The 23,374-nt window shown below is 33.5% G+C and overlaps 3 protein-coding genes across 3 annotated transcripts; 2 read left to right on the top strand and 1 right to left on the bottom strand.

Moving 5' to 3' along the window:
• The first annotated feature begins 2,614 nt into the window (after window positions 1-2,614).
• LOC146915259 (heavy metal-associated isoprenylated plant protein 39-like) lies at window positions 2,615-4,207 on the top strand. The gene is made up of 3 exons (XM_085717723.1): window positions 2,615-2,743; window positions 2,958-3,033; window positions 3,789-4,207. Exons 1-3 carry the CDS (start codon window positions 2,738-2,740, stop codon window positions 4,037-4,039), a joined length of 333 nt encoding a protein of 110 aa, XP_085573849.1. The 5' UTR covers window positions 2,615-2,737; the 3' UTR covers window positions 4,040-4,207.
• A 9,832-nt stretch (window positions 4,208-14,039) lies between these two features.
• Window positions 14,040-15,681, bottom strand: LOC146915258 (heavy metal-associated isoprenylated plant protein 39-like). Its single transcript, XM_085717722.1, has 3 exons — window positions 15,293-15,681; window positions 15,119-15,194; window positions 14,040-14,529 (listed from the first exon to the last, which is right to left on the bottom strand). Exons 1-3 carry the CDS (start codon window positions 15,296-15,298, stop codon window positions 14,237-14,239), a joined length of 375 nt encoding a protein of 124 aa, XP_085573848.1. The 5' UTR covers window positions 15,299-15,681; the 3' UTR covers window positions 14,040-14,236.
• Window positions 15,682-22,827: 7,146 nt separating this feature from the next.
• On the top strand, window positions 22,828-23,304 carry LOC146915257 (uncharacterized). Its single transcript, XM_085721294.1, has one exon. The coding sequence runs from the start codon at window positions 22,828-22,830 to the stop codon at window positions 23,302-23,304; it is 477 nt and encodes a 158-aa protein (XP_085577420.1).
• The last annotated feature ends 70 nt before the right edge of the window (window positions 23,305-23,374 follow it).

Genomic DNA, 23,374 nt, shown 5'->3' with positions numbered 1-23,374 from the left:
GCGTGCCCGTTGAGACGAGCCTCTTCCTTTTAATGTGTTCGTCATTTGCACCACCGCTTGTCATGTCGTTTGTCTTGCTTATTGTGTGTTGGTTTCCGGTGGGTCGATTACTTTTGCTTCGAGACCGGGAGTCGGTGACTAGCTGCAATCTTGTTTGACTTGATATGGTGTTCTCTGATGTACTGGGGGCGAGGGGTGCCCTACTGATTTGGTTCTAAAGTCTGGTGGGGCGATCACTTTTTATTCGAGATCAGGAGTCAGCTCTTTGTCTCAAGTTGGTTTTTGGGCTTTTGTTTTTGTGCTATTTCGGTGGATCAGAGGTCGAGAGGTTGTGGAAGCTGCATGTTTCATTCGGTTAGGAGCTTTTCGATTGTGGCTCAGCTTGGGTGTTGAAGTATGTCTGTTTTATTTTGAGGGTTGTTCTTTGGAGGTGGATAGTGACGATGGGTGGTGGTGGTGGATGTTGTGTTTACAGTGTTTGTTTCTGTTAAGGTGTCCGTCTTAGGTGGTGATGTGTTTGGGTGGGTTATCTTCTGGGGCTTGTATGGTGGTTATGGTGTACCTTCTATATGCTGCACCATTTGTTTCTTATTCCGTTCATACCTTGCGTCCTGCGGGAATGGCGTTTAATAATATTTACTGATTCAAAAAAAACTTTATCTTTCATACTTACATACTCACATGATGTTCTTATTTTCTCTATTGTTTTTGCTCAATAAAAAAAGAGAAAAAGAAGATTGTTATAAAAGTTTTCATTAAATAATTGTACAAATATCATTGTTATTCAAGAAAAAAGTGTGTGTGGCTGAGTGTCCATATGTGACGACACTGAAGGTTGTTCTCAAGGCTTGAGGTCACATTGAAAAATTCACTGATCTCATGGTGAAGGACAAGAAAACCGGCGCTTATTATCTGCGCAATTTATTAGAATTTGCTTTGATTTGACAAGTTTGTGGTTTGTTAATTGCTTCATTATGTATGAATTTAGAAGTGTGCATTCTAGATGTATGTTAGGATTAAGGGCGTTGAAGGGACAAGAGTATTCTTTTATTTATTAGAGATTTAAAAAAGTGGTAAGAATAAAATAAAAGACGTCCGTATAATATATCAATCACATTATATTTAGAAATAAAAAAAAATATGAAGGTAATCAACAAATAATTTATTTTGAAAAGTTTAAATATGATTTTTTATTGAAACAATTATTGGTCGAATTTCAAATTATCAAAACACTTTTTCTCAAGGAATCTGAGCGTTAAAAAAAAAAAACAATCTAAGGCTTTGTTTGCGAATTTGGAGGGGATGAGAATAGAAGACTTTGAGGGATGGAAAATATGAAGGAAAATGGAGAAATTTTTCAAAATTTTTAAAATGGTAGTTTTTTAGAGAATGATAAATTAATGCATATGATTACTATATTTTTAATTTTAAAAATAATATAACAACCTAAATTAAATTTCTTGTCAAAAAAACCTAAATTAAATTTGAATAATTCATATAAACCCTCTCAACCTAACTATTTTAGTATTATGAAGAAAAGTTAACCCCCAAAGCCCTCTCCTCCCATTTTCCTCTATTTCTTCCACTTGCTCATTCCTTTTTTCCCAAGCATTCTCTTCCCTTCTCCTCCAAATTCGCAAACAAAGCTTGAAGGTGTACGTTTGAATGCAAGGTTTAGGAGGGGAAAGGATGAAAGAATTTATTTTTCATTTTTAAATCGCAGACACTATCAAATGTTTTTTTAAAAAGTTAACATATTAAAATAATAAACGATCATATAATACTTCAATCACACTAAATTTATTGTAAAAAAACATGTTATATAGTTCAGAATTAAAAAAAAAAAAGTAAATTATCTTATCTCTTCCTCTCAGAAACTCTCAATCGAAACACACCTTAAGATGTGTATTTCATTCGTTTGTGATTCTTAGATATGAATTCTTAGTTATGATGAATTATGAAGCCACGGAGCAACCACTAAACAACTTTTTAACTAACACCTACTTTTATAGTACTACTAGCTTAAAATAGGATTAAAATCCTTCAATCATTGCAAACTTTGATCATGTGACGGATTACCTCTTTCGTCGTGAGTGTGATGATTCAAGCATTAGAGCCTCCACAATGGAGACACCCATTTTTAGGTACTTAAATAGGTCCCACACGTACACATCACTCTTTTATTATTTTTTAATAGTAGTACCTAATAAGCACTCAATCCCTCCAACCCAGATCTCACACAAAGTTCTTAAATGGGACCCACTAATCAACTATCAATAACTTTATATCATTACATTTCAATTTTTTAATATTAAAAGCGTGCGGGTCCCATTTAAAGTTGGGGGTCTTAAATAAGACCCCGGGTCTTAAGAGACCCAAAAAAAAAGTTCCCCAATGGGGGTACCTATTAGGTACGGTGTCTTAATTGGTAAAGACACCACCATTGAGGATGGTCTTAGTGTTCACACGGTTATAAAATAATAGGCTTCTAAAGTAATACTTTATTTGAAAAAACAATATTATTTCAATTGACCTATTGACCAGTTGACTTGACTATGTCTTTCACATCCTTCTATAAATACCTTAAAATTCTCATCCTTACTTCATCAATATCACCACTGCATTGCTAGAAAACAATTCCCTCAAAACTTCATCATTCATCAACTCGCTCCTCTTTTGAAATCCTTTACATTTGTCATCAATAATTCTTAATAAGTTCCCACAAACGTCAACAATAATGAAGGTAAAAATTAGAATCATAAAATCCATTTTTTCACTTTTCTCATTTATTTAACTATGTTTTCATGCATGAATAATGTTGTCGTTTTTGCACTTTTTTGCTGTTATAATCATTCATATATTTAAAAATAGATATAATTGTCGGATTATCTACCAAAAAAAAGGATATAATTATCGAATTTTAATTAATAGTTCTTTGATTTTTTTTTTTTTAACAGAAAGTAGTGTTGAAGGTTGACTTTTATAATGATAGAACCAAGCAAAAAGTTATGAAGACAGTGTCCAGCCTTTCAGGTAACATATATTAAATTTCATAGCATGTGCAAGTACTACTACAATGTAATTTGGTTAAATTACATGACTTATAAGTTTTTTTTTTTTTCAATAATACATGACTTATAAGTTGTATTCATAAATAAGAAAATAATTGTATTAAATTGAAATCAACGTTACCTAGTATCTTTTTTTAGTGTTAAAGAGTTTAGTGATAAAATTCACAAAAAAAATGTAAAATAAGAGAGAAACCGTGGATTTGTCAAAAAATAAATAAAACAAGAGAGAAACCGTTGAGTTTGATCACGTGATTTACCACATCAAATGTTCTCGTAATATTTAATCATCTACACTTACTAGATTGAGAAATAGACATTCTTTTTTTAAAAAAAAAAAAAAGAATGTCTATTTCAAAAACTAGACAAACAGACATGATTATTTAAAAAAAATTACATGACATGATTATTTTAAATTTTTTGTGAAGACATAAAATGACTTTAACTTTAAATATCATTCAAAAAAAATAAAAAATAAAATGACATTAACTACTTTAATTTATAATATATTTTTAACGAAACCAATCTAAAAAAATAAATACTAGAAAAGATGAATTAGTATTAATAACGATGACGCTAATGAACATTTACGAATTATTTCAAATAGGATTTGAACCGTGTCATTTGTGAATGCAAATTAATTTAACTTGTGTAGAAAAACACAAACCATATTACATGAAGGATTCATTGTTTATTTTATTTTTTTTATCAATATTGCAGGGGTTGAATCAGTATCAATAGACACTAATGAGAAGAAACTGACGTTAACGGGGGATGTTGATCCTGTAAAAGTAGTGTCTAAGCTACGAAAGTTGTGTCAAACAGAAGTAGTTTCAGTCGGACCTCTAAATGAGGAGAAGAAAGAGACCACAGATGCAAATGTACCCATTCCACTTCCGTCATTTGAATCCTATCCATTCTATTATCAAATGACACCATCACCTTATATTCGAGATTACTACTATGTTTGATGTGGATAAGAAGAAAATAATCCTACAAGATAGTATTTTTGATAAACTTTTTCTACTCTAGTACTCCCTTTGTTTCATATTAGGTGTTCTATATGAGTTTTACACGTGTATTAAAGAAATGATCAATAATGTTGATTTTAATGGTAAACTATGTATTATTTACTAAAACATCCTTATTAATTATAGTCAGTGAAGTAGTTATAAAAGATTAAAATGCACTAAATAAGGGTGTGTTAGTTGAAAAAAATAGAAAATGTTATATTGGTGTATTTTAAAATAGACAAATAATTTGAAATAAAAAAAAATTAAAAAAGAATACACCGAATTTGAGACCGAGGAAATATCTTCTAAATTTAAGAGCAACTTCGAGTTTGATAAATAAATCTTGTGTTTTCCATGGTTTGTAATTTTTCCTTTTTTTTATAATCTAGAATTATAATTATTTTTATTGCTTAACTAAAGGATGCAAAGAGTCACACAAAAAATTGATTGTCCCATATCCCAACTATATTAACACCACAAACCCTTACCTATATAAGTAGGGAACATAAATCAAACTCATACAAAAATTATAGAAAACTGACGCAGCTTTTACCACCATCTTAAACGATAAATGTTCGGACAATAGAAAGATAATTTATCAGCACGACAATTACCTTCTTTATAAATATGAGATAGATGGAAATTAACGTGTGAAATAATCAAATGAGTCCGTCATTATTAAATCGAGAGAATTATTAATAGTTACGGCTAACATATCGTATCACCCCTCACGTGCACATTTATAATTACTTAGATGTGTTTATGAACAAGTGTACACAAAATTGACTCTGTTTTGGACCTTCAGGACTTACAAATCAGTAAAAAGATAATTAAACTGAGTTGTAGTGATCCAAAAATGGAGAAAAACCACTTCAGATGTTCCTCGCTTATATGTTGAAAATGAAATTGAACAAAATTTAAAGATACACTCTCATTGACCAATTTTCCAAGAACTCGACGATTACATTGGAGAACATATAGAACAACGAGAAAAGAACAGAAAAAAATTATCAAGTGCAGCGGAAAATGATCTCAATTGTTATTACCATATTAAAAACATGACATCCATGAAAGGAGAGAAAAACTTACAAAATGATGAAATAGAAGTAGGTCTTATGAGAGGTGATTACTTCTTCTTTCTTTGACAACGTATATTGACACACTATTCACTAAGTACACACTACTCCATCTGTTCCAAAATAACTGAGTTTTTTGTTCATTGATTACTTCTTCCAAAATAACTGAGTCTTTTATTCATTTTACACATACTAAGAAAAATGTATTAGCGAAAGAGACATAAATATGGTTTTGAATGTCTTTATCAAGTATCGATGCATTCACCATTATCATAAATGTAAAGTATAATATATTGAACTGAGAGTGATGAAAGTAATACTAAGTAGAGTTGCAATTGGAAAAGCTAATTAATATCGCATTCAAAAGTGAAATAAATAATTTATTTTAGGACAATTTTTTTTACATATGGCTAGATTATTTTAGGACGAAAGGAGTACTAATTTTATAATAGACTTCACTCTTAATAGGCTGGGTCTTCTTTACTTTAAGTTTAAGTGATGTTTTTATATGTCACGGTTTTGGTTTATATCCTCTCTCATTGTCTTTTTTTTTTCCTTCAATAAATTGTTGTGGTGTAATTAATGATTGTTGAAAGATTGGATGCCAAAATAGTTTTTTTTTTGACACAAACAAAACTTATGGCATTTCATTAATAATAATAGTAGCAATACAACTTGGAATTACATCAAAAATATTGCGTGAAGCATGTGATAAAGCTGCCCTTGCAAGAGCATGAGCGCTTCCGTTTGCTTGACGCCTAGTAAACACAACTTCATGGTTGTTAAAATTTTGGAGTAAATTTCTGCAACTTTTAACTATTAACCCATACTCCGAATGATTCACCTTATTGGAATGCACGTCATCAACTAACATCTTGCAGTCTGATTCAAAGATAACCCTATGATGACCCAAAGTTGTGATCCACTTGAGACATTGATGCGGCCCCCTGACAGGGCCGCAAGTGTACGACTATGTCGGTTTTAGTATAAAAAGTATCGTATCCACAGAGACCAATTTAACAACTACCGAAGTTCGCTGTTACTGTGTTTATCTAAGGCGAGATCAAAATATTTTGGAATTTGCACGGAATAAAATAGGTTTTAATTAATTTATGGACAAGTAGAGACCAAAACGAAGGTTTCCGCCGACTTCCGTCACTCACGTAAATCATTGCGCTAATTAAATGGTAACGAGATAATTAAAACTACTTGTAGAATTTATCGAACAAGAGACAACGTTTGCTTTCGCAACACGTCGGAATTTTTAGACGCGTAAAACACCTACTTTCGTAGCGTATAATCACAGGCCTAAAAATTCCTTTTTCTAAATTCAATAAACTCTTAATTAAAAGAAAAGAAATGCTTTCGCTTTAACCTTTTCTATTAAAAACTTGATATTTTTCTATGTCGAATATCGTTTTCGCTCTTTCGATGTGTAAACGATATCTCGGTATCTCTACTTTCGTAGTAGACTTTTAACAATTACAAAACAGAATTTTTCAAAACAATTTCTTAAATTCTCGTTACACTAAAAGAGGCGCGTAAATTTACATGAGTTCCGTCGGTACGACGGAACCTCGTTTTGGACTCAAATGAAACTACTCACGCATAATGATATTAAGCATACAAAATGTTAATTGATTCATGCTAAATGGAAATGAATTATACCTGTAAAAATCTGGCAACTTTAATTGAGTATAAATTCCCTCGAACAATTCGATGCAGACTGCAAATTTAGGAACCGTACTGCAAAACACAACCAACTAAACAAATGATAGCATGAAAGCAACACGCAGGGTGTTCTGCACCTACAGTCAGCAAGCGGTAGCAGTAATAACAAAGAGGTTTTGAATTCGAATTAAAATATGAAGGGTTAAATGGCTTTTACCCCCTGCCATATGACCGTCTTTTGGTTTACCCCCCTATGAAAAAAAAACTTGGAGATCCTCCCTTGCCATTAGAAGATTCTTTGGTTTTCACCCCTAAACACATATGACTGTACAAATTAGCTTAGGTGGCACGCTGAGTGTGTAAAACAATTTATTTTTTATTTTTTTATTGGTTACACATGTGTAATTACATTATATGTCATTATGTTTTTAAAAGAAAAAACAAAAATTAAATCTCAAAAATTGAAAAAACTGTAGAATCGTTTCTTCATTCTTTCTCAAAAATTGAAGGAAAAAATTTGCAGAATCCTAATTGCAGAAAAAAACTGAAAAAATTAAATCTCAAATTAAAATTCCCCATTTCCTTCATCCTCACTATCCTTTGTCTTCTTTCTTCTTACACATGAACCCTAATTTCCCCTGTGTTACCCCCTTTTAGTCTTTTGGTCTCTAATGACCTATGCCTTTGTTTTCTCTTTCACACAATCATTGAATCCGACCCTCTGTTACTCATCCACCACCATGCTCGAATCCGACCACCACCACCATGCTCGAATCCGATCCAAACTCTTGTTTTTTTGCTGAATCCCTCATTTTTTTTCCTCTTGTTGAATCTGACCCAGATGCTCGAATTTCAGTTTGTGAAATGGATTTGATGTGAAGAAAGGGGGAAAATCGATGGATATAGAGGATGGAGTTGTTATTGTTATTGTAGTACTTGTTAAAGAGGGAAAATTTATGGGGTTGTTGTTGTACTGCTCGAATTTTATGTTGTTGTTGCTGTTGTGCGTATTGACTTTGTGTTATTGTTGTTGTGTTAATGTTGTGTTGTGTTGCTGCTTTGCTGTGTTGATGTTGTTGTGTTGCTGCTTTGCTGGGTTGATGTTGTTGTGTTGCTGGAAAGAGAGTATTGATAGAAGAAGTATTGAAAAAGAGAGTTAGGAAGAAGATGAAGATGGAATAGAATGTCCAATTTTGTGGCTGACGATGATTTTTTGCATAATTTTACTGCTTTGTTGTGTTGATGTTATGTTTATGTTTGGAAAGATGATGAACATGAGAGGAGAAAGAGATGAAGATGATGATGTTTTTAATTTTGATTTTTTTTTAAATTATTATTAAATAAAAAAACAGGTGCAATAAATTAATTAAATGGAAAAGAATTAAAAATGACAAGTCATCAATGATTCAGCATGCCACCTCATCATTTTTATACAGTCATCAATGATTCAGCATGCCACATCAGCACATTAATCCAGTCAGATGGTATGGGGGTGAAAATCAAAGAATCTTCTAATGGCAAGGGGGAATCTCCAACTTTTTTTTACGTAGGGGGGTAAACCAAAAAACGCTCATATGGCAGGGGGGTAAAAGCCATTTAACCCAAATATGAATGTAAATATTGAACCGCATAACACTAACGTGAATTTTCTAAGAGGAAAAAAAAACACTAACATGAATGCATAAGATGTACTTTTACATATACTAACATGAATTGAAATTATAATAAAATAAAAAGGTGCAACAGTAATGGACTTAAAAGAAACAAATTGGAACAACGTGAATATTCCAAAGAAGTGATTCAAGCAGACTCCAATAAAAACAAAAACTCTAGAATGCAGTAGCAGCAATAACACTAAACACGTGAAGGAATAGGAACAGGATGCAAAAATAACACTAAACAAATAAGGACAAACACGTGAAGTGTTGTCCCTACGGTTACAGAAAAGGAAAAACAATATTAAAATAAAACGAGAGCAAATTGAAGGAATAAGAACAGGGATGCAGAAAACACAAACAGAGAGTTTCAGGGACCAAATTGCACAAAAATTAAAGGACGAATTGGAGCTTTATTTCTTCACTAATTGGTTCGAAAATCTCATACTATGATCCAGGAATGATTTTTGTTCGAAACGGAATTGAATTACAATGAAAAATCTCAACTTAAGCTAAAAGCAAAAATAAGCATTTTTCTCTGAAACGTAAAACTAAAGCTGAAAAACTGGATCCTAAATTGTCACCCCTTCATTCTGATCCGCTGCCTCCTTTTATAGCACTGAATTTGTAACTAAAACACTTTGCTTGAGCCTAAAGTTGGGGAAAGAAGATTTGGATTGAATTGAGATTTTTGCAGAGAAAAACGGAAGCCTGAGCGTGACTCTTTCTTGGCTTATCTCACTTGAGCGTGACATCAGCATGATGTCATTAATGGTAATGGGTTGACCATCATTGACTGGCTCAAGTTGCTCTTTTCACCTCCTTCTTGATTCTTTTATCTTTGACACCCTTGTTACCTGAAACACAACGAAATGCTAGCCAGAAGACATACAAAACACAATAAACGACCCTAAAATAAATAAAAATTAAACTATTTAGACAATGTATTTTGCGTGTTATCACCCCCAAGCTTCACTCTCCACCGGAGACATAGAAGCTTTTAAGACATCTGTCATAGCCCGTACAAACCGTCCTTCACTATCTCTTAAGACTGCTCCCATACTAATTGTCCGATCAGCGGTGGAAATTGCTGCGTCAACATTGCATTTTAACAAACCAGCCCTGGGAGGTTGCCAAACTGCGGCATGTGTCTGCTGCTGAGTCATGATGTGAGTCTGATGTACTCTTCTAGCACATTCCCAAGCGTTAAGCACTGCTTGTGCACGCTGCAAAATCTGATCTGGTGATTCAATTTTATTTTCCCACAATTGCAAATTTCGTCTCTTCCATATACTCCAAGAAGTCATAGAAAAACTCACCAATTGTTTCACTGACAATCGCTGCCACATGCGAGTGAAGACATCACCAAAGCTTTCAGCCCCATCCATCAATTCTTCCAACAAAGGCCAAAGATTTACTTTCCGCCAACATATTATACTATCCGCACAAACAAGAAATAGGTGCCAATTATACTCTGTATAAGATTGACAAATTACACAATTTGAGGTACACTCCACTCCTTTACAATTCAGCCTTTGTCTATTCGGTAGACAGTCCCTTCCAAGGCGCCACATAAAATGCTTAACCTTCGGAGGAATCGGTAAAGACCACAACTTATTCCAATCACCTTCTACTTTCCATTCATCTCTATTAATCAACACATCCACACAAACACGATATGCACTTTTAACCGAATAAACACCTTTCTTATCGAACCTCCAAATAATTGCATCATTTTGCTCGCGGTGAAGTAAAGGTATTTTAAGAATTTCATCAACATCCCTCAAATTAAAATTATTCCTAATCAGTGGTTCATTCCAAGACCTAGTTTGAGGATCAATTAAATGACTTACAGTGGCGGTTGCAGCGGGTTGAATTGTTGGAGTTGATATAATAGGATTCGCCTCATTTCGGAGCCAAGGAGAAAGCCAAATCGGAATACTTGAACCATCACCAATTCTCCACCGGTAACCTGTTTTCAACAATATTCGAGAAGACCATATGCTACGCCAAACATAACTAGGATTGTGTCCCAAGGACGCTCCTAAAAAATCCCCATTCGGAAAGTATTTAGCTTTGAAAATTCTAGAGACCATAGCATCCGGGTTGGTTAAGAAGTTCCAACCTTGTTTCCCCAACATTGCTAAATTGAAACCATGGATATGACGAAAGCCCATTCCACCCCATTCTTTCCTCATAGTAAGCCTTTCCCAACTCATCCATCGGATACCTCCACGCCCCTCATTTTTCATACCCCACCAAAAGGAATTTAGCATTTTTTCAATGTCTTCTGCTATAGAATGAGGGAGAAGGAATACACTCATGCAATAGGATGGAATAGCTTGAGCCACTGATTTAATCAGAACTTCTTTCCCCGCTTGGGATAGCATTTTACTACTCCATCCAGAAATACGATTCCATATACGATCCTTGATGTAATTAAAAATAGATTTCTTGCTTCTGCCAATCATGGAGGGGAGGCCCAAATATTTCCCAGTGCCTATACACTCTGAAACCCGTAACATGTTAGAAAGAGTATTCTTCTTAGCGGCTGGAACATTACGGCTAAAATAAATTTCAGATTTCTGCATATTAATAAGCTGGCCAGAAGCACTTGCATAAATATCAAGAATGTCTTTCAATGCTTGAGTTTCATTTTCATTTGCTCTAAAGAATAAAAAACTATCATCAGCAAAGAGAAGATGACTAATAGTCGGAGCTCTCTTACATACCTTCACTCCATGTAGAATATTATTTCTCTCAGCTTGCTTAATTAGTGCCGACATGCCTTCAGCACAAAGAATGAAAAGATAAGGTGAAAGCGGATCACCTTGCCTTAATCCTCTTCCTGGATAAATTGGACCCACTCTGTCATCGTTAACAAGAACATGATAACTGACGGTAGTGACACACATGCGCATCCATTTAATCCAAATCGGATTAAAACCCATCTTCTCCATAATGCCAAATAGATAATTCCAATCAACACGATCATATGCCTTACTAATGTCAATCTTTAACGCTGCCTCACCCTTATTACCTCGAGTCTTACATTTCAGATAATGAATTATCTCTGAGGCAATTAGGATATTATCAGTGATTGTCCTCCCTGCAACAAAACCAGACTGTTCGATTGAAATGCATTTGTCCAAGACTCTTTGTAATCTATTTGCCAAAGTTTTGGCCAAAATTTTATACACCACATTACAAAGTGATATCGGTCTAAGATCCTTCATAGTGCGAGGGTGATCACATTTGGGGATTAGAACAATATTAGTATCACCAAGCACAGTGGGAAGATTACCTTCATGAAGCCATCTGCGACAAGCCGCCACTACTTCTTTACCACAAAGAGCCCATAATCTTTTGTAAAATGCAGGGTTCAAATCATCAGGTCCAGGGGCCTTATCAGACTGCATTTGAAAAATAGCATCACGAAATTCTTCGTCACTGAATGGAGCTATGAGAAATTGATTATCCTCTTCGTTCAAACATTCAGTCACAGCCTGTATTACTGGTTCCTTTACACAACGAACAGCTGTAAAGATATTGCTAAAGTATTCTATACTCAAATTACAAAGGCCCTCCTGAGAACTAATTTCCATATCTTCATCATTAAACAACTTAGTAATTTTATTCTTTTGTTTTCGTGAAGTGGCAGCTGCATGAAAAAACTTAGTATTCATGTCACCATCCCTCATCCAAAAAGTCTTAGCTCGTTGTTTCCAGAAAGTATCCTCTTGAATAAGCAAAAGATTGAGCTTTTCCTTCAAAAGAACTATCTCACCATCGGTCTCCACATCACCCAAGCCTTGCAATTCTTCAATCCTGTCCTTGCACTTTTGAATATCCTCTTTGTACCTCTTACGAAGTGAGCGACCCCACTGGTCCAACTCATCTGTACAGTGCTGGATTCGTGTGATCAATGGTTCATTAACATCATGAAACCAACCGTTATGGACCACCGAATCCAACTCAGGTTCAACAAGCCAACTATTCTCAAAGCGAAATTGTCTCTTTTTGAACTCATACAACTTTTGTTCAGTGTTGAGGAGGATAGGTGGATGGTCAGACGCCCCTGTAACTAAATTTTGAAGTAAGCACTGAGGGAACATAGTCATCCAGGAATTAGTAACCAAAGCTCGATCAAGTCTCTCTTCAACAACATGATTCGATCCCATTCTTCTAGACCAAGTATATGCATGTCCTTGCATAGGCATATCAATTAAGCCACAGTCATTAACAGCTTCTCGAAAACCATTAAATAGCCATTGTGGATGTGGAACTCTTCCGCGCTTATCATCATTTGAGATAATATCATTAAAGTCACTAATAATGCACCAAGGAAGCGGAGATTGTTGTGATAACATGCGTAAAATATTCCATGACTCTCTTCTTTGGCCCTTTTGGGGAATTCCATAAAATCCCGTCAAGCGCCACTCTTGATTAGTCACCTCCTCTTTAACAATAACATTAATAAAATTTCGTGAATAATTTTGGATTTCACAAAATCTCTCTTTTTTCCATAATAATGCTAAACCTCTACTTCTGCCTTCTCTATCCACACTAAAACCAGCTTCATAACCCACATTCCGGCGAATCTCCTCGATTTTGTTTGCATGACAAAGAGTTTCACAGAGAAAAATAATGTCCGGTTTGTGATGTCGGATAAGGTCCCTTAAGGACGGAACTGCATCCGGGTGGCCTAAACCACGGCAATTCCAACTAAGCACTATCATTAGTCCTAGTGGACTTGCACAACAGTACCCATGAAGAGAAAAAGTGCGCTTTCCAAACCAAAGTACTAAGCCAATCTCACACTAAAGATTATATATAACAGCCCCAAAATAAGAATACCAGCTGATCAGACCCTTAATAGCTCCGAAATGTAAAGAAATTTTCTCAAATTGGAATTTCCCAAAGATAATAGACCTTATGAACAGTATCAAGGCACATAGAAACATAAGCAGAATCGACCAAACAAATTCCCAGTGAGAGCAACGGAAACAAAAAGGATTTAATTCATACAAGAAAATCCTATCGAATCCACCCAAAGAAATTTTTAATGAAATTCCTTAACAAGTCTAGACAGCAAGCAGCAATAGATAATGCAACATAAGGACAGAGATTATGCAAATTGAATGTAATCTAAACTAGACAGATTCCTCAACAATAGGAAAAAACAAATCGATTAGATTGGGGACAATCAATCGAAACAACCCAGCTCCCACTAAAGGACAGAATCAGAGAAAGGGACCTTAGGAGAGAACCACACTTACTCAGATGAGAAATCAGAAATTGAGATAGCCAGGTGATGAACTTTCATAATCGATTGAAAATTGGGGTACCCGTTCAGCTAAAGTTCATCGGAAAAAAGTCTTTGAGAGTGCATTATATAGTTGATAGATTTTGAATTGATTAAAAGGGATAGAACAATAATCAACAAGGGATTTCACTCTTGCGCCAAAATAGTTAGGATGTCAATTTCTCGAAAATGATGTCTACACACTTCTAATTTTGTCTTAAAATTTCAATCAAACAATATTGGAGACAAACTTGACCACTTAAAAAGGACGAATATAATCAATGATATTAAACTTTATACAGTAATTTACTCTTGTAAAAAATAATGAACTTGTAATTGTTTATATTTCTTACAACACTATACATAAAGTTCCTTTTATTTTTTCCAACATGTTGCAAATCCAATAAATCATATGAAATATAAATATATTTTCATAGTATTAAGAAATTCAGCATATGACACATCCAACAGGATCTTGTTCCATTCTTGAAACACAGGAATATTGAATATATTGTGGTTGTTGCATGTAGTAATAATGAGGATAGGCTTCAAGTAATTGAATTTGATTCTTCTTCACATCAGGCTTAGATTCTTCTTTCTTCTTTTCATCTTTTGCAGGCCCAACAGAAACTATTTCAGCATGACACCATTTCCTTAGTTTACTTACCACATGTACTGGATCTGTGTCTCCAATTAAGGTTAATTTCTTGTCTTTCATGTCTACAGAAACTGACTCTACCCCTGCAAATATTATACCAATACAATTTTAGCAAAACTTAAAGATATTCCAATGTTATATCATGAGTTTAATTATTTTTTATTTCAAATTTGTGCAGCAAAACTCAAACACACAAAGTACCGTGTAGATAAATATATTATTAGTTCAAACATGAGTCTTTGATATATTAAATGTTTCCGCAACATTTTTTACTACCTCGGTTACACTTACGCGGATTATTATTAGCTTAATTTCTATATTTTCTCAAAGTAAAAGACAATTATCGAATAATTAACTATTTCAAAAACACATTTATTTACAAATTGAGAACACACTTTTTGTTAAAAAATTGAAAAATGGAGAATTATTATTAATTAAAGTGATGCTAAATGATGTTCAAATTGTGAGGTTACTATGTCAAATTCTTACCACCTTATAAACTGAAAAACACAAATTTGTCACTCAAGAATAAATAATGCATGATTAAAATATGTTACATTATCTGGACATATCAAATAAATTATGTATATTAATATTTATTTTCTAAATTATGTTAATATAAATATTGCATGATTAAAATATGTTTACATTATCCGTACATATTGACATTACCTGAAAGGCCAGAGACTGTCTTCATAGCTTTTTGCTTGGTTCTGTCATCATGTAAATCCACCTTCAGTACTAGTTTCTGTAACAAAACATTACAAAAGATCTTTAGATTCAATGCAAAGAAAAAATTAATAGTGAAAACATTAAAAAATTAATAGTGAAAGATCTAGTTCTTACCATCATTTTCAATAAAGCTTTTGATAACCAATAAATCAGAATTGTTGTTTAAAATTTAAAAGAAGAGCTAGGGTATTGGAGCTATAGAATTTGAAGATGAAAAGAGTATATGAGATGAAGTTGTGAAGTGAAGATGAGAGGTTTGTACAATGCAATATTTATATACTAACTAGTCAACTCGAGTCAAGGAAAGTAGTGTGGTCCACTCTACTAAACGCGGTAATAGATGGTTCTTTGTATCTTCATCTTGGCTCCACACTGTTCCTTCCAAGAAAGTGATACCACTTTTATTCTTATTTGAAATAAACAATATTAATTTTTCAAATTAATAATTATATTGATACAATTTACTCACTATTTATTATGAAATAAACTAAAAGCACAAGATCAAAGAAGAAGAAGAAGGTGATGATGAAATTTTTTGTATTATTCTCTTCACAAGTGTGTCCTTTACATTGAAATATAAGTCCTATTTATCGGACACAAATGTGGTAAGTTACAAGTACATGAAAACCAAAAGACTAAGTGTCAATAACAATGAACATAGACATTCACTCATAGGAGTTAATGAACATAGAATGCCTTAGGGAAATGGACATCCACATCATATAAATATTATTCATAACACATTAAAACCTTACTATGAAAAAATCCATTGGAAAAAAAATCTCCATGAAGGAAAAATAGTACAACATCCTTTTGTGCAATAATTTGCCTCGTTAAAATCCTTATAAGGAAAACCCAATGGGATAAAACCATGGTTAAGGGAAAAAGAGTGCATAACACATTTGTGTCTATATAAAAGATATGGTATATCTCCATGCTCTCCAAATTAGTCGTTCTTTGAGATATTGTCTTCATATTGAATTGTAGAAAGAGTCTCCTTATAAAATTAGAATCACAAGTTTCTTGTATGTGTAAAATCATAATCCTTAACAAAAAGCATCCTCCACTTGCTAACATTTTCAAACGATCGGATGATATTGTTGTTTCTTTAATATACAAATTGTATGTTTGACTTTGCTGCAATATATGACCAATTCAAATTGTTCACAATTTTCTTGAGGACATGATATGTACTCACATCAAGTGACATCACAATCATTCTATTACATAATCAACTAGATTTGTTCTTATCGACCTTTATATAAGAAATTTTAGAATCTCTTCAGGAGTTGTAATAATATTTATACGATAATCATAAAATCGATTATAAGAAATTCATTTTCATATCCTTAAAATGGACAAAGGATATCATCTTTTCAATAATTTTGATAGTATGTCTTACGCAAATGAAATCATTCAGGCAGTTTCATATAATCATTACTATCAAGTGAGCCAAATAAATTGTAACACATCTTTCACATAATTTGAGTTTTTCATGTGCTACTTGTAACGCCCATTTTAAAAGTGTCTAGAATATCCAAAAGTGCGTTAAAACTGATATTGGATACATGAATTATACAATACAGAAACGACGTTAAGTCGAGAAATAAGTTACAACGACATCCAGAGTTCTATGTTACATTATAATACACAAAGTTTGTCGTACGAAGTCTAGTTACAAAGTTCTTAACAACACATCTCATAACATAACATATGCATCTCTTAGTCTAACACCAAATTGGTTCCATGCAAGAACAATCAGTCCAAAGTTTTTCTTTACCTTTTCCTCGAGTAACCTGTATACCTGAACAAATAAGGAGAGGGATGAGACATAATATCTCAGTGAGTCCTATCTACTTCCTAGGCTAGTGGTAACTTTGGGGAAAATCTACGGTTACCACGTGCCTATTTTACAACCAATTGGTTGATTATACGTGTGTGAACTTATTACATACATAAACGACCGTGCGGGGTGCTAGGTCATTTCTTTAAATCTGAGTATTCATATCATGTCCTAATATATCTTAGCTTGCAATAACATATCGTTCATAACATAATGGTGTGTAACAAACAAATTATCTGAATTCGTTTTACGGATTGTTCCGGGTGGAGTAACCCCGAATACAAATCCCATACATATCCGAGAATACCTAGCTAAGGAAATCAGACTCCCTCAGTGCCGTGAGGGCCCCCCTTGCGGAGCTTATCCCATTTCCATGAAGGAAATCCCTCACATCCCCCTGATGTGGATAACGAGAACCATGACACCTGCAACATTTCTTTCATATGCAAGCATTTGTCAAATTTAATACATACGTCTAAGTTTGTTCTTTCTACTTTGTATTTCCCAACCACTAGGTTGAGGCTCTATTCCTTCCTTACCTACATAATCTTGTACCCTTTCTCAATCAATAAGGTTCCACTTGTGACTCTATGTTGTTATATGAGACTATGTGCTATTCCTACATCACCATTTCTTTCTAGAATAAAAGTTTGGAGTTGCAAACTACTTGTTCAAGCAATGAGGGCTTCAGTTAATATTTATAAAAAGATTTAGTACTGAACTCAAGTGGTACGATGATGCCCCGAGTACAGGAACAGAATGGCGTAAGCGAGGTCTGAAGCATGGGATACCAATAGCGAAATGTCCTTAGAAGTCCAGAGACTTTCGCTATTAGCGAAAATTTTGAGCTTCCCAGATGCAGTTTTGCCGTCAGCGTACCTCTCTGGAGTTGGCTGGGAAAATGTCGCTAATGGCGTGGAAATTTCGCCATTAGCGACTTTCTTGAGTTCAGACCCAGAATTTTGGAAAAAAATGCTTGACAACTCTCAATCATAAACCTGTTTTCATCTCTTGACAACCAGAAAGCATGGCAACATAGGTACTTCATAGCATAACACATATATCTCATTAACAACCAATATAATCTTGAATCTCAAGCATGAAAATATACATGTTTCAAACTAATGTCACACAAAGATTATAGATATCATAACACAACCCATAGGAAGGAAATACTAGCTAAGAACTCACCTTATAAAACTTTAAGTTGGCTTAAGCTTACTACACCCAACACCCTAGAATCAAAACACCTAGTTGTTAGAGAGCAAGATGAAGAAACTTGTTCCTAGTTGCTCAACACTTGAATGATCACTTGCTTGGAAGGTTTTGAATCAAGATTGTGCAAAGAGAGGGAGAGTGAGCCGATTTCCTAGAGAGAGGGGAGAGCATAATTTTTTGTTCTTAACCTAGTGAGAGAAAGTGAAAGAAATAATGAAGATTTTGGGCCTAATTTACTTATATACTCCTCAAGTACAAAAACCAAAAATGCCCTTAACCTTAAGCGCGCACATTTCTTCGTTATTGGATATTACGTCGCAACATGGTAAAGCGGGATGTTACACTACTAAACTTAATCAAATATGAAAAAGTTCTTGAATTCACTTCAGGTGAGTATTTCTCTAAACAATATATGTCTCTTAAAATTAAATGGTAGATATTTATCAATTCACTTTAGGTGAACATATCAAACTTTGTGTGTGTGTGTGTGTGTTTGTGTGTGTGTGTGTGTCTATGTATGTATGTATGTATGTATGTATGTATGTATGTATGTATGTATGTATGTATTTTACCATACTAATTCTCTTTTCGCGCGAAAAATCATATATCCAATTAATTTCATATCTTCAAAGTGTGCGGACTACAAGTCCAAACAAAGTATGTTTTATGAAGCGAGTTTGATTTCACTAGAATTGTCTCTTTTCATTTGTAAATATCTTCATTATCTATAACTTTAATAGACTTTAACTCATGATTCTCATTATTACTTTTCACATATAGCGCTATATTATATTAAAAAAACACGTCAATGTTTACTTCATTTCGGTTCCATCTCATTCCATTGAGATCTTTCATTCATGAAATAATTTATTAATTTTCATAACTTTCAGGTACCTAATTAGTTCATCTGGAACTGGAAAATCAATTATGTAAGAAAAGTCTTTTAAAGTTTCCATATCATCGTTTGTGTTATCATTTCTCTAAGCTCCTTTTCTTATTCGAGGCTTTTTATATTTGAAACCGATTGATCTACCATGTTTTAGGCTTGGTTGAGACTCATTTGTAGTATTAGATTATCTGACATGAACATCTATTTCGTTTGGAGCATTAGCAATTGATATTTGATTTATTTACCTTTGCAAATGAGTTATATCTTGAGGATCAAGACGAGACAATAATATTTCATTTCAAATAATTTATTTGAACTTCAGGTTCACATTTTCAGCTGCTTATTATCTCCGCCTAATATTGGAAAAACTAATCAATCAATTGATAATCAGCCTACTGGACTTTAAATAAGTTGGCTCAACATAATTAATGATAAATGGAGATTCATATCAAATATATTTTTCCAATATTCGTTCAAGATTTATCTTAGTGCATTATATTGGAACAATTGTGATATACACAACACATCCAAAATCCACTTTGATGAGAAATATTAGTTTGTTAACCAAAAACCAATGATAGATTAGGAGGAGGACTTATATATACAAAACACATCCAAAATCCACTTTAATGTGTTGGCTTGATGCAGATCAATATCTCAACATACAAGATTATTGATTCCCAAAATAGAGTTTATAAGACATGATCTCATAACCAAACTAGAGTTTATACGGTATTGTCTCGTAAGTATCAATGATACAATTAACTTTAGACGTCTAAAGAATGTATCTTAAAGTCCATTCTTATGAGCATATGTTACCAGTTCAATATCAATTGACAAATGATACTTATCAAATGCTTTCTGAAAAGTTTAGAAAATAAACACTTGAAGAATCTTCTGGCTCTTCAATTTATATCCATTTTTTTCAATTAGTTCCTGCGTCATAATAGATCCGGGATATCCCAACCGGTCTTGCCAACGATTTGTAAACTTCTGGTTTATAATAATATGTGATTCAATTGCACTAATAATATAACCTGTAAACTTCAGGTTTAGAACAATATGAGCTTTCATTGCACTAATATTAGTGTAGTATAAATTTGAGATATTTTTTTTTCATTACACTTATTTTCTTCAAAGTATATCTCGTAATATATAGATATTTAACATCTCCATTTCACTTATTTTCTTCAAAGTATATCTCATAATATATAGATATTTAACATCTCCATTTTTTTCCAATATTATATTCATCTAGATGGATATCTTAAAACTCAATAAAATTTTATGAGAATGCAATCATAATGTGTAAATATGTTCCTCCATGTAATAATATATTTGCTCTTCTGGAGCCTTCAATAATTTAGCATCATTTTTAGTCTTTTACAAAAGACATCTTTCATTCACAAACAAAATCCAACAAAATATACATAAAACAAATGTGTTCCGTAGTGAGGCCAAGTTCTAGGAGAAATACTTGCTTCAGAACTCAAAATATCATAAACATACTTTTTAGAAGGAATCAATAATACAAAATTCATTTATAGTTCTTTTGTTAACTAACAAGGTTCCCAATTCAAAACAATATTATTCTTAAACTTAATATTTTCAAAAGAAGTAATAACATCACATTCACAACCACAATAATTAAAATTTCATTAGTAAAGCAATTATGTGGAGCATTCTACCAAAAAAATGTAGATCACAAATTATAAGTATCGAACATGTAAAAGAGATGACATTACCTCTAATTTTTAGGTCTTGTGGAAATCATAATCATAAATCATAATAATAGAATTTTACCATAAACACAACATCGATTATACGAAACAAATAGTATGGATAGCCATAAGACTAAGTGTCATGAAAAGCCATAAGACTAAGTGCCAATAACAATGAATATAGACATTCACTCATAGGAGTTAAGGAACATAGAAAGCCTTAAGGAAATGGACATCCACATCATATTAATATTACTCATAACACTATTAGAGATATAGGATTAGTAGTATATTTGTCTTAATAGTTAGTAGTATAAATAACTTTTAACTACCCCATTAGTGGGTAATTCACTCATTTCGTAATATCACTCTTTACTATCAATACAATAATTTCTTAGCCTTTTTCTCCTTCATCCATGGATGCCATGTTTTCTAACATGGTATTAGAGCAAATTTGGTATCCGCCTTGAAGGGTATTTTCCGCTGCATTTTCTTGAGAAAATATAATTTTCTCTATTTTATTTTTCTTTCTTATTCTAGATTTTTTTCCTTTTTCTTTCACTTTCTCAAAAAAATCAATTTTCTCGGGTTTCTGCTCTGCAATCCTGGATCAGATTTCTTGCTTCAATCTCAATTTTGTCTACTTTCATTGTATGAATTCTGTTTTGTTGCGTCTCATCTCATTGTTCATGTTTCCATTCAAATTTAATTTTATTTTATTTTGTTCTCATCAATATTTTCCCAAATTTTAGGGTTCTACGATTTCGTGTTCTTTCCTTCCTCTGGTTGCCGTAATTTTGCCATCATCACTACCATTTTTGAGCTCCAACAACATTGACTGCTACATCAGTTTTCTTAAGAGGTTTAATTCTTACTCCATATTCCATTTCAATTTCAATTTTATTCAATCATCATTTTCAAGTAAATTTGGAGAAGATTTTGATGAGTATGAATTGTTCCAATATTGGTGTTCTTTATGCTGAAATTGAGAAGGTTATGGATTCTGTTTTGATTCTATAGGTACCACGTGGTTATCATTAACTCGTTCAAGGACATCACTTACTTTGGAGTGTTTTGCCATCTTGATGCTTCGGTATTTTTTCGGCTGCATAATTGTGTTAGTTGTGGTAGATTGCTTCTTATATTGTTGTTTATTTTGGACGTGGTGGCTTCCTTTGTGCATTGGTTTCTCAATTCGGTACATTGATTTCTCCATTTGGCTGTGTATATCATGATCTATGAGAGCATGGGAAGCTACACCTGCTTCTGTTATAGGAGTAACAAGAGAAACAAGTGCTGCCATTGGAAAAGTTTCCCTATGGATCTTTAGTGGATTTTATTTTGATATATTTTGAAAACTATTACTCTTTGGAGATTATTGTTTTGGTCTGATTGGAGCATCCTTTGATTGTTGCTGCCCCTCATCAGTTGGTACTTGTTCTTGGCTGTTTGTGTGTTCTTTGACCTCTATTTTTTGTTATTATATGACTTGATGGAGGTTATTTGATTGTTTGGTTTTGTGACTTATGTGCACAAACTTGGTTGTTGTTTTGTTGAAGCCATTGGTTTTCAACATGCTGGTTTGTTTGTTGAGTTCTAGCATGGTGGAGCTCTCTTCCTCTTTCTACCACCATATTTAGATGCATTTGAGGGCATCTCTTTTTATATCTCTTGGAACCTTCGTCTTGTTGCTTCATGATGCCTTTGGTGTGAAGTTTGTTTATCATATGACCTCATTTCATTGTAGATTTGGGCCCTTCCTTGCAGTTCTTTTACTTTTGGATATCATCATTGCTTTTGGATATCCTTACTCTTTCTTGTCTTGTGCTTCTGTTCATGATGGTTATGCCATGTTGATAGGCTTCCGTCTTGAATGATTAAGCGTTATTGTGCTTCTCTCCACAGATAGTTAAACAGCATTTTAGGACCAGAGATTGTACAACGAACGACCGACAAAGTCAAACAGATCCGTGAAAAGATGCGTACCATGCAAAGCAGACAGAAGAGTTACTCAGACAAACGAAGAAGACCTCTTGAATTTGAGGAAGGTGATCACGTAATTTTGAGAGTCGCTTCGACGACTGGGGTAGGTAGAGCTATTAAGTCCAGAAAACTCACTCCTAAATTTATTGGACCATATCAAATTCTTCGTCGCATTGGCCCAGTGGCATATCAAATTGCTTTGCCCCCTTTTCTTTCAAACATGCATGATGTGTTTCATGTTTCACAATTAAGGAAATATATTTCCGATCCATCTCATATAATTGAGCCTGATGTAGTACCGTTAAAAGAAAATTTGTCATATGAGTCATCACCTGTACGGATTGATGACAAGAGAATTAAAGAACTTAGAGGTAAACAAATTCCTTTGGTTAAAGTCGTCTGGGATCAAACGACGGGAGACACTATGGGAACTAGAGAAGAAGATGAGATTACAATATCCAGAATTATTTGAAGGTATACGAATTTCGAGGACGAAATTTTTTTTAGTGGGGTAGTAATGTAACATCCAAAAATTTTAACTT

This window comes from Medicago sativa, chromosome 6 (assembly GCF_051527215.1).
Source record: "Medicago sativa cultivar Bolivia chromosome 6, Bolivia_mono, whole genome shotgun sequence".
NCBI lineage: Eukaryota > Viridiplantae > Streptophyta > Magnoliopsida > Fabales > Fabaceae > Medicago > Medicago sativa.
The sequence above is the reverse complement of the archived record's forward strand: the minus strand, read 5'-3'. Positions and strand labels throughout refer to the sequence as shown.